General features: G+C 43.0%; 1 protein-coding gene across 1 annotated transcript in view; it reads right to left on the bottom strand.

Moving 5' to 3' along the window:
- Positions 1-251: 251 nt before the first annotated feature.
- Dnajc3 (DnaJ heat shock protein family (Hsp40) member C3) overlaps positions 252-16,136 on the bottom strand; it is a 37,258-nt gene continuing 21,373 nt past the window's right edge. The window contains exons 5-12 of the mRNA XM_021181622.3: positions 13,034-13,186; positions 10,873-11,054; positions 10,373-10,492; positions 8,843-8,948; positions 8,499-8,619; positions 5,969-6,101; positions 4,397-4,545; positions 252-3,209 (exon numbers count right to left, since the gene is read on the bottom strand). Of these exons, the coding sequence (XP_021037281.1) occupies positions 3,052-3,209; positions 4,397-4,545; positions 5,969-6,101; positions 8,499-8,619; positions 8,843-8,948; positions 10,373-10,492; positions 10,873-11,054; positions 13,034-13,186 (1,122 nt within the window). The 3' untranslated portion in view covers positions 252-3,051. The remainder of the gene's footprint in view (positions 3,210-4,396; positions 4,546-5,968; positions 6,102-8,498; positions 8,620-8,842; positions 8,949-10,372; positions 10,493-10,872; positions 11,055-13,033; positions 13,187-16,136) is intronic.

The raw sequence follows: 16,136 nt of genomic DNA, 5'->3' as shown, positions 1-16,136 counted from the left end.
CACAGGGCCTGCAGAGTCACAGCTACCTAGTACAGCTTGCCGTCTTCATGGCCCATGCCAGCTTCTGACCCAGGAATAGATAATGGTGACCACTGACATTTTTTACTTAGTTATCTGTAATCCTCTCTCACACTCATTTTGGGGATGTGTTTAAGTTTGGTATTTTTGAAATGGGGCCTTAAGTCACAGTGACATGCTATTGCAGCCCCACATTCTGGGATTACAGGCATGAGCCACCATGTCTGCTTATGTTTAAAAAAAAAAAAAGAATTTTAATTCCATTCATCAGTGACAAATCTGTATGCTGCTATTTAAAAACAGACTTTTAACACTACATTTTTAACTTAAGACGTTACATCCAATTCACATTAATAAACCACTGAGATGGTTTTCAGGTTTTCTTCTATTCACAGTAAGAAAGAGTAAAGTTTTAGAGCTGAGAAATAAAAGGAGTGGCGGAGCGGCCCCCGTGGCCCCACAACAGGTTCCTTTCCTTCTTCCTGAGCGATAAGCACTGGACACAGCCCAGTGACACCGCACTTAGGAAGCTCACCACAGGGGAGGGGACGTCTATGAACACAACGGAGTTCAGCCAAAGTGAACTTTGATTATATTTTTCCCAGAATTACTACACAGGTTACCTGCAGTTCCTAAACAGAGAAATTGGAATGTGGAAGTAGCTCTGCAAACAGGGGAAAGACAAAGGCAGAGAATGCTTTTTCAGTAATGTGGTTCCACAGTGTCTGCCTTCCAATGTCAGGCAGGTAGCAGAAACCACTGTTCTGACGCTGTGACTCGCCTGGGGCAGGCTGGACCCCTACCTCACTAATGAGCACAGGAGGGCTACTTCACTAACCTCCTGTGGCATCTGCCTTTGGCACCAAAATTTGCAATGACAAAGCCTAATCCTCAGTTACTTTGGGTTGTTACAAGTAGGAAAAAGAGAAAAGAAAACCTCTCCGGGAAGCAAGTTAGGAGGCAGCTAGATCTGGGACATGTGTCCAGGCAGCCCACCTTCAGCCCACACTAAGGGCAGCTGACATCGCTCTAAGTGGGAGTATAAGCACCGTGATGCCTCCTTTGTTCTGCTGGTGAACACTGGGCTTTGCAAAGCACAGAGGTGCCGTCACTCCAGTTCACAACTGTCAGTGACATCACAAAAGGAGTCAGACTGAAAGACGTCAGGTAAGTAGTTACCAAAGCACAGAGGTGCCGTCACTCCAGTTCACAACTGTCAGTGACGTCACAAAAGGAGTCAGACTGAAAGACGTCAGGTAAGTAGTTAACATAAGATTACTAAGATCTGAAAAACACACAAAAATGCTTTTTTATTTTTCATTCAATGTTTCACACTGGCTTGAACTGATTTAATATTTTGGTGGAGGCCCTGGCATGGAACTCACTATGTAAACCAAGCTGGCTCAAACTCTTAGGAATCCACCTGCCTCTGCCTGTCTCTACTGCTAGGATAAAAGCTGAGTTTTCTTGCCTGCCTTGAACTGTGAGACACTGAAGCAAAATGAAAGCTGAAAGGTATTTTGAAATGCATTGTTAAGTGTTTTGGTAAGAAATAGGCTCCTAAGTAGAGGCAAAAAGCACTAAAATGTTTTGCCCAACTCAACTTATGTAATTCATGTTCTTGCAGTTAACAAAATCTTTTTCTATATCTGCTCAAGATGATATGACTATAGGTTAACAAAATGATTTGTGCTTGGCTGCTACATTCATGCTTCCTTCCCACAATTAACTAAAATGTTTAATTTCATAAAAGCAATATATTAGACCTTTATGCTTAAAATATCTCACAATGTTTAAAAAAATTTTTTTCTAGAATAGAGGCAATAATTCTTACCAGAGTAATTCTTCTAAGTTTTCAATACAGCATCAGTAGTTCCACAAATATTCAATATTCTTGATTTAGCAACAGATTTTTAAGGCAAAAATTATACAGTATACAAATACTGACTAGTACATTTCTTAAGTATCTGCTTTAAAGTAAGAGGGACGACGGGAATGTCTCAGGAGGAAGTGCCATCTTATTAAGTGAATGATAGAAGGTACACAGCCAGAGTTGAATCGATTTGCAAGCCTCTACTTTCTTCTCACAGAATAAACAGCCAGGGAACAGCCAGTCCAAAACCCAGCAAGCAATACAACAGAGACAGCTGGACAAATGTGTGAGAGCAGGAGACGCTGCCTCACCTCACCGCACTGCTTGCTCGAGAGGCAACCATAATGCTCTGCCCATGTTGACAGAGCAACTTTCCACTTCTAACCAATTTTGTGACAGGGAATTTCTACCAAACAACTTGGAACTTCACTTTCTTAAAAAGTATTTCAAACTGACTTTCAACAGTATTGTCTAGAAAACCACAGAGCCTCTTTCATATACTTTAACTTACTCTGTTTAGTTTAACAATTAAATTCAAGTGAAATTGGTATTCTCCTATAGATATAAAATAACAACAAAAATACTTCCAGTCTATACCTGGACATACAACCTACCACCTGCTGGTAAGTTTCCTGGAAGATGGTCTCTCCCCTCCTGCAGTGAGAGCTGAGGACACTGGTACAGAAATACTTGCAAGTGAATGGACTGACCAAAGTCTAAGCATAACTGTTCCTCCAAAAATGAAGCTCAGCTGTCCACACTCCTTTAAGAATACTGAGACACAAGCCATCAAAGCTCACAGCTCCTCCTCACGGTTAATACACAAGCCTGCATAGAATCTGTCTGCTCAGGGTTATAAATGTCTATTTAATGCTTTTTTCAACACCTCCACAGGATAAGTATCCCAGACCACTTCTCCCAGAAGTCACAAATAAGTATAGGCTGCTTCATCAGAAATACAGTTAGCTCCTTGCTTCCCACCTTGACAGGCCCATCAACCTTAAGTCTACAGTAAGCACAGCTGTTTTTCTTTAAAACAACTCTTTGGTCATGGACAAACTAAAAGATTTGTTCCATTTTGTTTCCATTAGAATCCCAAACAAAATTTGTTTTTAATGTTAAAAATAATAATAAAGCAGAGGAGCAGTAAAAGAGCTGGTTTAATTGAAGTGGAACTTAAATCTGAAGGGTCCGCCTGAGCTGAAGGGGTTGAACCCCTGCCATGAGTTCCAACTCCTGTGGAAGGGGTTGCCACCACCTCCTTGTTGACTCTCTGCATCAAGAGGATCTTCTCCGTCATCAAACTTCTTTCTCATTTCTAGAAAAGAAAACAGCAAGTTAAGTCCCACATATTATCTAAGGTATGGGTATGAGGCTTTAATACTCAAATCCATACCTTCTCATTCCCATCCCGAAGAAAGCAATTGCAAAGACAACTCACAGAGCAGCTCGTCACAACTCTTACCCCCAAATGAAGTCCATCAGGCAAGAGCCTCACTGAGTCCCCTCCACAATCTAACTAAGGAGCTTCCTGGAGCTATCTGGCCCAACAGGTGGAACACAACATTCCATAAGGCTGTTTCCTCCCGAAATATAGACACATGAAGAACACAATGAGGCACTCTCAAGATTGATGGGAGGGGACAGGAAGCATTTAACACCTCCAAATTCCTAAGAAGGAGCCTGGCTCTGCTCTACCAGTACACAGCACTTCAATTTGCAATGCCCTTTGCATCTGAGAAGCAGACCAGCACCTACTGTGTTCAATAACAAAGTGCTTACTAGAGTACAACTAGGGACAAAAGGCATTTCAATGCTGTAAATGGATACACAGAAAAGATTTGCTCAAGACGCAAAACTTGATTTCCTCATTGTTGAACCTTTCTAGCTGAAATTAGAAAGCCCACCACCATGCATAGCAAAGGCAGAGAAGAGCAGTATGGACGAATTCTTAGCCTGTCTCCTTCTCATACTTGTCAACCAGAATGTCTGTTCACGTGACTTGGAGCAAGACTGCTGCTAACGTCCACGGAGGCACAACAGGCCCTGTTGATGATCTACGCTCCTCTCTTCTTTTGTAAGGCAGCTTGACATACTGGGTTCCTCATCAGGCTCCTGAGACACTTGGAAATTTAGTACCAAGAAAGCTAACAGGAGTCTAAGAAATATGTGTGTTATGTTCAGTGTTGTTCTTTCACATGATTGCAAAAATAAAAAATAAAAAACCTAAGAAGTGAGAGGAACTTGTTCAAGAAAGAAAACATATTCCATATTCACTATTCTTTCCACTACACCATTTCTCTGAGAGTTCCCACTCTGAGGCAGGAAGCGGCTGGTGAGACTGAAGCGCTCAGCAGCACCCACAGCCCTCCAGCTCGCCCATGCCGCTCCACAGCAGCACCCACAGCCCTCCAGCTCGCCCATGCCGCTCCACACAGCATTGGCCCCTGCCTGGGATGGGAACAGGCAGAGTCACTCACTGCACCTCTTCAAGAGCAAAGGTACCTGGGTCTGAGAGGACTTCTTTAGCAGCTGCTATGTCAATGAACTTTTTCTCTGCTTTTTTCTTTTCTTCTTCATTCTGGAAATTATCTGGATGCCACTGCAGTGCTAACTTTCGGTATGCTTTAATGATTTCTTGTTTTTTGGCATTTCTGAAGGATGGAGGAAATTATTTAGTTAATTGTCAAGAAAAAAGTATTCCACATTCAATATTCTTTTTACTACACCATGTACCTGAGGATTCCCAAACTCATGTAGAAGAGAAAGGGTCCAATTTCCTCTCATTAAAAAAAAAAAAAAACAAAAAAACAAAAAAAAAACACAAGAGCTGTGCTGATAGACCTGTTTGAGAACTCAGTGGTAGAGAGCTTGCCTTGCATATGTATCAACCTGAGGTTCAGCACAGCACAGCAAACAAATACTATAAGCTCTGTGTGTGTAAAGAGGAGGGAGGGAGGGAGGGAGGGAGGGAGGGAGGGAGGGAGGGAGGGAGACCTGACTGTACACAGCCTTCTTTTTTTAGAAAATCCAAAGATGTAAGTCAAAGATCAAAAACTTAGCATACTGTTCTAGATAGTCAACTTTGTTTTTCCTTCCTTTTTGGGCCATAGGGATGGGTGGGGGCAAATACTGAGAACTGTATGCAAGGCAAGTCCACTACCACTGAGCTAAAACCCAAGGCTTCCTGAGACCCTCACTCAGCATCTTAGACTACAGTACAGGTCTGTACAGCTGTCACTTTCTGAGTCTCCACACTACCATGATTTAGGTTTTTCTGCGCATTAAAAAGACTTTCACACCAGAGATGGTAGTGCAAGCTTTAATCCCAGAAGCACACAGAGGAGAGGCCCAAGAATCCCTCTGAGTTTAAGGCCATCTAGATCTTCATTGTGACTTCAGGCCAGTCAGGATTATACAGTGAGACCCTGTCAATCAGAATAAAGCACACACACACACGTACATAAACTCTATTTTGAACCCCTTACTTTAGGTTAAGTTTACTTAATACTACAAAAACTGACAGCCTATTTGGGTCTGTTGTTTTAGATATCAATTTTTATTTTATGTATATATTGCTTGCATGTGTGACCATCATGTGTGTGCAATGACAGTGAGGCAGAAGAGAAGGTCAAAACTGGAGTTAGAGATGGTTGTGAGCCTTACCATGCATACAGGTACTGAGAGCTGAACCTGGGTCCTCCCTCCACCCTGGAAAGCGGGCCTTACTGTAACAGTACAACTATGACTTCAGGCCCGGGGAGGGCTTCATTTTCCTTCCCACTCCAACCAAAATAAAGTGCAAGTCTACTTGTTAATCTTTCGTCCCAAGAGTCGGGGATAGGAACTATTGGTGCCCAGCCTTCCTTCACACCAGCTCCTCTCTATTAGAGCTCTACTAGTCTTTATAAAAAAGCTGCCTGTAACATACTGAAGACAGATCATGATGCTAAAGTTTGTTAGAATAATAAGACTGAAATAACATGGGTAAACAAAGAGAACCAGGTTAAGACAAAAAGAGCTACGTTAGTTTTAAAGCAGTTGATTAAATACAGCACGCAAGCTATAACAACTCACCTTTTTACTCCCAAGATTTTATAATAATCTCGTTTCTGTGACTGCTTCAGTAACCGCTGGGCTTTCTCTAAGCCTTCCCGAATCTGCTGGTCATTTTCGTTGTGCTCCTGAGCAGCTTCATAATCCTGAATGGCTGTCAAGATATGTTTAGAATAATGCTGTTAGGGGAAATTACTATTCAGTGCCGTTATTATTCTACCAACACAGATCTAAGTCCTCATTGTCAGCCCCTCACCCACTGCTGCTTCTAAGAGCCTAAAGAGCACCATTTTCATAATTTTGTTTAAACTTAATTCTTAATTGAGACCGGGGTTCCTGCTCCTGTCTGACAGAACTCGCTGTAGCTGCCTTACTTGTCCACCCTCCCATGTCGTCTCCCCACACCTCCTTCAAAGTAGTTTAATATTATACAGAGCAGTCACCGCCACTAAGACTTAAATGAGCACTGCATCGCAAAGAAAGTAAGACACGTTCCAATAAACTTACAGACTCTCTCCTAAACTCATAGACTCACTATCCCTGGGAGTCTGAAATCTAGGTGTGACTAGACAATGAAACTGGCCTTCAGTCACAGCCCTGGGTGCTGGGTCTCTGATGAGGCCAAGTTGTAGAACTAAATTCACTGTGTCAGTTTATAGAATCTTAGAAGTGTCCTCCAGAACTCAGTTGGTCCTTTGCACTTTTCTTCCTCCATGAAGCACATCTTAGCCCCTGAGTACAACTACAGGCTAAGTGCAGTGTGCTCTACCAAACTGGGCTTAGTCAGGAAAGCTTGGCACACATATTCTAAACAAACAAATTAAAGGATTTTGAGACCAAATTCTATTATTTGTGGAAAAATAGTAAAGAAAAAGAAATTTCTTTGGATAACATTTATTTATCTTGGCAACAGTTAACTGTATAAAGAGTGTGAGAAGAAACTTGAACAAATGATACAATGACAAGCTTAACAGACTTTAGCAACTTGTTCTACACTGAGAATGAGCCAACAGTATCACTAGACAAGCCACTGTGAGCAGCTAACCTAGAGGCTGGCTAATTTATACCCTTGTGGCATCATAGGATACTATAATTGTGATTCAGCTACAGGGAATTTTTTCCAACTTAGTTCATAAACTATCACAAATACCAGTGAGGTTTAATAACAACTAACATCCACAGCACTTACCACCCTAGCCTTGGAACAAGCACTCTCCGAGGGATGAGAGCAACGTGTTCCAAGATACACACACCTGCTATTCATACAAATTTTTAATTTAAAACACATTTACATTCAACCCCCCCCCCCGCCCCCCAAAGACATGATCTCTGTGTCGCCCTGGCTGTCCTAGAACTTGCTCTGTAGACCAGGCTGGACTCGAACTCAGAGAGATCCGCCTGCTTCTGCTTTCTGAGAACTGGGACTAACTGGTGTGCACCACCAATGCCCAGCTCACATTTTCATTCTTAAAATTAAAAACTGTTATTTCACTTTAAATTGAGGCCTGGGGGAGGTACCCCACACAGCACATGGGAGGCCAGGGAACACCTGCAGTGGTTCTCTCCCAAACTGCATTCAGGTCAGCAGGCTTGCAGCAGGCACTACCCACTGAGCCACCTTACCAACCCCATCCGCCAAGTCTTCTAAGTCGTATTTATTACATTACAGTGTGCGTATTTGTCTTACTATAAAAAGTGTAGAATTATTGGTTGTTTCCTGTATGCACATGATTAAAAACAGGGACTGATTATAACCTAAAATACTTCCCACAAGCATACAGTAGCTATGTATTTTTTGTTTTATTTCCTCAGATTCCACACTATGGGAGGTAATCTTTAAAACAGTAAACAATACATGATTCAAGTCTACCTCACATGCACATGGTCCTGCAAGGCCAATCTACTATTAAAAATAAAAGTTAAAGTGATATAAGGAGGGTGGTGTGTTGGAGAGAATGGGAGATTAATTCTGATTAAAATCCATGGGAAATCATCAAATAGTTTAAAAATTAGAAAAGAAAAAACCCTAATTAAATGTTCATATAGTACTGTTAGAAATGTGGTAAAAGACGTTACATGTAATGTGTTCCATCTTTCAACTATTGTGTATGCTTCAGGATTGCCAATTTTTGAGGTCCTCATAACATCTAGTAAGAAGGCCTCTTAGCTCAGTGTACCCTAATATTGCAGAGCTGGGAGCTCACAGAATCATCCTGCAAGACATATGTATGTGTGCTGTGTATGTAGGTAGGTAGGTAGGTATGTATGTATATGATACGATACATATTTTCATATTCCACTGACCTGGTTTCAATCAAACTCTCTCTTACTTCAGATGCTATACCTATTATGATCCACTAAGACAGAATAATTACCAATTTTTCAAATTCTTAGCCATCTGCAGATAAATGTATTCAAAATAAAATGCAACTGACATGTGCTTGTGTCATACAATTTAACCATTAAACACTGCAGGTCAAAGTCCTCTCAAGTGCTGGTGTCATACAACTTAACTGTCAGACACCGCAGGTCAAAGTCCTCTCCGGGTTACCTTCATCGTACATTTCCTCTATTAAGTAGGCCTCGGCTCGGTCTTTCAGAGCATTCACATTGTCGGGCTCCATCTGTAAAACTTCAGAACATATCCTAATGGCTTCCACAGGCTTCTCATCCTAAAAGCAAAAGAAAGAAAAGCAAAGATGGCCTGGAGGTGCGCCTCCGTGGTAGTGCTTGCCTGTCAAGCACGAGCTCCTGAGTTCAGGACTCCGTGCCAAAATAAACTAAAAACAAGCATTGTGAACCAGAGCAATGGCTCAGTAGTGTGTGCACTGAACAAGCATGCGAATTTTACGTCCATGTGGCTGCTGTCCCCTGCCTGGGAGCGTCAGCTGTTACCTTAGAGAAGCAGTGGCAGATCCTCTCCTTTGAGCGCACTGTGTACTCAGCAACACTGGGCTCTGTTTTCATGACTGATTCATATTTGCTGGTTGCATCTGTGTATCTATGAAATAAGCAACCAGTGAGTAACCAGGAGACTGTTTCCAGAGCTGCAGACCACCTCTCCTTTCTCTGTGTGGCTCAGTAAATGGAAAGAGCACAAGACCTGCCTTCAAATAAACTCTCTAGCCTTAATCCAGAGAAACCTGCTGAATACAGAGACAGAGTCTCTAAAGCATGCACGGGCTGGGGGAAAGAGCAGTGGACAACACTTGTCAACAAGACTGATGACAACCTGAGGTTAATCCAAAACTCACAGGGTGGAAAAAGCCCCAGACATATTCTCCAGGGCATGTATTTGCCTATACTCACCACTAAATAAAACCGTTTAAAGCATGTGGCTAGGGCACACAGGCAGTGGAGACTCTATGGGAACTCATTCTCCATTCTTAGGGGAACCCAGCGGTAGAGCTGCTTCAGGGCCAGCCATGCTCCTCTAACTCCAGGAAACTTGCTACTTCACCAAACTAGCTAAGTGCTCTGTCACTGGCAAACACTTGTTCACGTCTCCCCAGAAAATGTTCACAAAACAGACTGCTCACGCACACGCACGCACGCACACTGTGGGTGGCAGGGAGCAGCACTGGAGAGCAAAAGCACACACTCTGCCACTGAGCTGTCGCTCCAACCTAGATTGGAGAATAGAGGCTCATCTCAAACGTTTACATTGGTTTTGTTTCCATTTCTTTCAGACTCTTTAAAATGGCAAAACTATAGAAACAAAGACTATAGTCACTGTTACTAGAATCTAAGGATAGCTAGGGACAGGGAAGTAGTTGTGGCTATAAAAGGCAACCTAAGAGGGGCTTCAGTAGTGATAGAATTAATCAACATCTTGATCCAAGACATGAGTTTGCAAGACACTAGAGGAAATTGGGTAAAGCATTCTCCTGACAGCTACAGAGGCGTCACAGGGGTGTGGGTATCAGAGGCCACCTTCTACTAAGCAGTAGTGTGTGCAAAGTCTTCTCTCAACAGTCCTGGCCCAGCCCATCAAGCCCTACACCCCAGTGCTGGCACCTTGTAAGAGAACAATTTAACTACCTACCACCTCACTCCAGAGGTTTTCTCTGACTCCAGGCCTTCACTGCTACAGACCGGGTTAAGGGCTCTTCTGCTTCTCCTGTTAAGTTCCACTCTAGCACTTTGCTGTCAGCTCTATACGCCAGCACTGGCATTGATCGCTATGCCTCCCACACAAACCTTTAAGACTAAACACTGCAGTCACATTTCTGCTCTCAGTGTATAGTTCAGTGCCTAACGCACAAAAGACGACAAACCTGAAATAGCATACGGCTGCTAGTAAGGATGCTATGCAGTTACTGCTACTGAGGTCTCGCCGGTTTCAACGTGTGTATACAATCCTGGTGGTGTTGCTAAGCTCAGTGCATCTGGGTCCTAACCAGACAGATAAGGAAAGGCTCTTACCTGCCATCTCTGATCAGCTCTTCAGCCGACTCAATCAGCTTGTTAAGTTTCTTCACTTGCTTATAGTGTGCAAAACACCGCTTGTGATCCTGGTCAAGTTTCAGACATTCACGAACTTCACTGCTCATATAATTTTTAAAAAGAGAAATATTCCAAGTTAAGATAATTATTGAATAGTTCTCTGTATGAAGCAGAGAAATCATCATTAAAGAATTCTTCTTTGGAATGATGAAAACATGCTGACACAGTAATCAAAGTGGCACAGACTTATGCATTGCATACTCCAGTTTAGCTTCAGTAAGTAAAACAGCATCCTCATATTAGTAAGACTATTTCAGGAAGATTAACTGTAGGATGTATATATTATATATATACATAATACCCTAGGGGTAACCCAAGTGGATATTTGAGTGGATATAGGTATTTTTAAAAGCTTTAAAATTTCTATTAACATGATATGAAACCTTAGAAAGACTAGCTATGGATGTGAAGGAGCTGACCTGAGAGACAGCTCATGGTCTCCTAGCTGGTAGTAGAGTGTGCTGATTTTGTAAAACGCCTCTGTGTTGTCATTCTTCAGCTTTGAAGCAGCCTTTAAGTCACTGATGGCTTTCCTGGGCTCTCCTTCCTTTATGAAGCATTCTGCTCGCAGTTCACGCAGTTCTGCATCCCAAACACAAACCTTAAGAAACAAAAGAACTAGACTTTAAGACACATAGTTATACACATTGACTCTTGCACCCTACACATTCATGAACACACTCATACACACAAAACCCCTCAGTCCATGTGATCTGGTCACTGTTTTATAAATGGAGTCAAGAACCCTGACACACTTCCGGGAGACGATAGAGCGTGATAATCTCTTGAGTATGTCTTAAACTCTCAGCAGCGGAGGAGGTGCACATGCAGCGAAGGCCTTCATCCTCAGACTACAGAGTTTACAGCTCTGACTATCAAAAACATAGCATTGGGACACTGAGTTCCAGCCAAGCTTAGTGCACGATGAAACCTTTCTCAAGAGAGAGAAGAGGAAGAGGAGGAAGAGGAGGAGGAGGAGGAGGAGGGGAGGGGGGAGGGAGGGGAGAGAGAAAGCCTACAGCATTCACTATTAGATTATTCCCACTCAAACATTTGAAGAGAATCAATATAATTAATAAAAACTGAGTTCTTTTTTGTAAGTCTTGACTTGTCCTGTTTGCTGAGGCAGGATACCATGCATACTGCTGGCCTCCCATGCCCTATGATCCCAGATCCAGCTAATCCAATGCCAAGCCTCACACTGTGAGCACTGCAAATGCTGGGCAAACTCTACCACCTGAGCTATATCCCCAGACACCATCCTAGGGTCTCAGAAAAATGCTGACAATGCATTGATCACTACATTAAATATTTTTAAGATGTTACATCTTTCCTTCCTTGATAGTAAATCCTTAGTTTAAAAGAAGAAAAAAGGGGCTGGTGAGATGGCTCCGTGGTTAAGAGCACTGACTGCTCTTCTAGAAGTCTTGAGTTCAGTGCCCAGCAGCCACATGGTAGCTCACAACCCTCTGTAATGGGACCTAATGCCTTCTTCTGGTGTGTCTCAAGACTGCTACACTATACTCACATACATAAAAAAAATAAATAAGCCGGGCAGTGGTGGCGCACGCCTTTAATCCCAGCACTTAGGAGGCAGAGGCAGGCGGATTTCTGAGTTCGAGGCCAGCCTGGTCTACAGAGTGAGTTCCAGGACAGCCAGGGCTCCACAGAGAAACCCTGTCTTGAAAAACCCCAAAATAAATAAATAAACAAACAAACAGAATTCCTCTATGTCCTATCACATGATTTCTTCTATAAAATTATCAAGTAAGAGCCAGCAAGATATTTTAGTATGTAAGATGCTTGCATACAAGCCTAGGGACGAGTCTAACCCCCACAACCCACATAAAGATGGGAGAAGGGAGCTGACGCCACAGAATGAATCTTTGACCTCTTCAAGGGCATCATAGTACACACAACTACACACACACATCATCACACACACACAGATAACTGTTTAATTATCAAGTGAATCTATATATCACATGTTTACTGCCAATATTAAGTTAAAGAGCTGTGAAAATGGTAATTACACTGATTATTTCCATTTAGGCTTTCTTCTGAAATCCTTCTGAGGCAAGGAAATCCTAAACTTACTGCTTCCTACTAGAACCCTCCCTGTTGTAGCGTTCTCTCTCTGCCTTCTCCCTTAGAAGGTTCTTACTGTGAAAGTATTCCTCTTTGTTTTCAAACACCATCTTTCCTTCCTCTTTAAGTAACGGGTCTTTTACCCATTGTCTAACATAGTATTCTCCTAAGAGCAGAGGCAGGCAGATCTCTGTGAGTTTGAGCCAGCCTGGTCTATCTACATAGAGAGTTTTGAGTTAACTAGACCTACAAAGAAATAGAAAGACTGTCTCAAAAAACAAAACAACAACAAGATGTAATTCTCACTGGTAAGTACTAATATTTACTAAAAAAAACTTTAGTTCCACATTTATATAACCAATTTTTAAGAGCTAAAAGCCCAAAGATCACTCTGCACCCTATCTTGGTTTGGCAGTCAAAGTTTCTAACACGAGCCTTACTCTAAAAAGCAGTGCCAGACTCGTCATCGGCTGCAGGACCTGAGAAACTTACCTCTAAAATCTTATCAAGGAAGGTTATAGCAGCAGTGTAATCGGCACCGTCAAAGGCGTCGAGCGCTTGGGAGCGCAGGCGCTGCATCTCGTCAGCTTTTACAAGCTGAGACTCAGCTTCCTTCTCCTCGTGCTCACTGGGATTAGATTTGAGCTGCAGCCAAACAACAAAATACAAGAGTTAATCTTATAAATCCAGTACCTGTAACACACACACACACACAGAGATCTTACCATTCCAGATACCACGGCACAAGCCCTGCATGGAAGAGCCAATCAGACCATGCCCACAAACTGAGACAATAGGAAGGGCTGGTAATATTGGGTGATTCATTCTACACCAGCAGGGAACACACACAGGAGTAACATGGATGGAAGTTTTGCCATTTCTCACTGACAAAGTTATGAATATTTTCATACGTATTTTATAACCAGTTGGCCTGTAACATTATTTACGTATATATGTTGTATGTCATAGTATGAGTGCAGACAGCGGAAGCCCGTATGTGGGCTCCAGGGATTGGTCAGGCATAACAGCATGCGGCTACCCACTGAGCATCTCGGCAGGCCTTTTAGGATTACTTTCCAATAAAGTCTAAATCAATGAACAAGTTAGTTACCCAAATCCTGAATTAATCACTTTCCTACATGCTCTGTGCACTTCCTTAACAATGAAAAGAAGGTGACATGTATCAGGGCATGGCAAGGACTCTCAAGTGTAAGAATCAGCAGGCACTACCACAAGTACAAGTTCCCCTTCAGTGCTGGGACCTGAACCCAGGCCCTCACGCTCCCACTGAATCGTACCCCTAACACTTTCATGACTGCTCCGTGATCCATAAATTCACAATGAGGGGAGCTGTAGCTCAGAGACAGAATTCTTACAGAATGCTGTAACAACTAAAAACACAGTAATTCGTTTCCCCTTGAATTACACATCAGCCCACTTTAAAATGTGAACATTCTCTACTAAAGTTAGTTACAGCTATTAAAGTACCTAAATTTGATCCATTTGAGGTAAAAATAAAATTATAATTTAATAGAGTGGTATGTTTATTTACATAATCTGAGTTTTTAGGTTATGCAGACAAAAGGTAAAAAGGCAAATGAAATATTAGGGAGAAGATATAAACAATATTATCAGGTAAGGTTATATCAATAATTCATAGAACTCAAAAACAATACCTGCTATGAAAAAAACAGGCTAAGGCCTTTAACATAAAGAACTTGCCAGCGGGTACACAGAAACGCACGCCACACCCTTCTCATCAGGGAAAGACTGATCAGAACCACAGAGGTGCCTGCCACCCTACACTTACTGGGAGTCCCACTGCAGCACTTAGGACCTACAATGTTCCCTCCAAGGAAGGGAGGTAGGGGGGTGTGTGGGTGTGGGTGTGTGTGTGTGTGACATGTGTGTGGTGTGTGTGTGGTGTGTGTGTGTGTGGGTGTGTGTGATGTGTGTGTGTGTGACATGTGTGTGGTGTGTGTGTGTGGTGTGTGTGTGTGTGTGTGTGTGTGTGTGTGTGTGTGTGGTGTGTGTGGTGTGTGTGGTGTGTGTGTGTGTGTGTGTGTGTGTGTGTGTGTGTGTGTGTGTGTGGTGGTGGTGGTGGAGGGGGGGGGGGTCTCCTCAGGCCGCACTATGGCCGCAGTAAAATGACTGCAGCCTGAGTGACTTGGTGCTGATTCGAAGCTCCGGAGGCTGGACCAAGCCAGTTTATTTTAGACATTTAAATACAGTATGATTTCAGAAAAAAGTTTCTTAGTAACAATTATCCCAATCCCATATCAACAATAAAGCTTAAAGCATGACTGCACTAAAACTCTCACAAAGTACACGTGACCTCTACCATAAAAATGGGTTCTATAGTTTAAGAGCCTAGGATCTGGTGTGGCCTCTGACTGCGATGGGCACAGAGGGCAGCAGGCTAGAAAGGACATGTCACAGTTCCCTAAGGATGGGTTGTGTTGGCTGTGAAACAAAGCTAATGATAAAAGTCTAGGGAGAAAGAGTTTCAAGTCAACACTCTGGGTGGTTTGGGTAAGGCCTGGCTCTCCTTAGCAGGTCAGCAGGTAACTAAGGTCAGCTGCTCCAGACTCCTGGTGGAAGACAGGCCCCCACAACCGCCATTAACAGGACCTCTTGCTGTCTGCAATGCTTATGTATCTGTGTGCTCCATGCATGCGCTCTACACAAGGGCCCATCTGTTAAAGGGGCTTTTCATTAATCCTCCGCTTGATGCTATTGGGAAGTACTGGAAATCTTAAGAGGAAAGGGCCTGTAGATATTTTAGGTCATTGGAGGCAAGCTTCAAGCCTGTTTCCTGACCCTGAGGCAGACAGGCTTCCCCCTCCATGATGGATTGCCTCAGAACAGAGGTAAGAACAAGGGGTCAAATGAGCATGGACTGAAACTTCTCAAAGTATGAGCCAAAATAGGCCACTCCTTCTCAGTTACCCCATGTGCTCTGTTACAGTCAAAGAGAAAGTCGAGCTAGCAGGAAGTGGGATGTCTCGTACATAGAAGAAGAAAGCTACTGGCAGACAGGTAAACTGGTGCAGCAGTTTGGGGAAACAGCATGTAGGTCTTGAAAACACAACTACTGTATGGCCTCCTAATCTTGTCCCTGCATAGTGAGGAGGAAATCATCACTTGGCAGAGTTGTCTGCATGGAACGTCCAGGGCAGCACTGCTCGTAACAGCCCAGACACAGGACAACGTGGGTAACTACAATAGCTTAGCCTGGGGGTCCCCCAAGGTTACATTCATTATCATTTATGTAGCTCCAAGTTCCTTCCAACCAAGGATTGGGGTATTGCTGTGATAGGCCTGACCGTGTGTTTGTTTGAGAAGTAGGGACTTTGGGACTGTGATTAGAAAATCAGGGGAACGATATAAGTAGGGCTTACTAGGCCATCCCCAGTAGGACCGTGAAGGACGGTGCTGCTGAAGGTGATGTGGACTGTGGCCTGGCCTAGGAGGGTCCACAGGAGGATTTTAGTTTATAGTGTAGACACTGTTCCTGGGATATTCTAGTAAAGAACGAGACTGCTTCTGCCCTTGTCTCAAGTGTCTGACTGAGGCTGAAGTGAAGAAATTTAGA

The sequence above is a fragment of the Mus caroli genome, unplaced genomic scaffold, assembly GCF_978045245.1.
Source record: "Mus caroli unplaced genomic scaffold, Mus_caroli_1 scaffold_12, whole genome shotgun sequence".
Classification (NCBI taxonomy): Eukaryota; Metazoa; Chordata; class Mammalia; order Rodentia; family Muridae; genus Mus; species Mus caroli.
The sequence above is the reverse complement of the archived record's forward strand: the minus strand, read 5'-3'. Positions and strand labels throughout refer to the sequence as shown.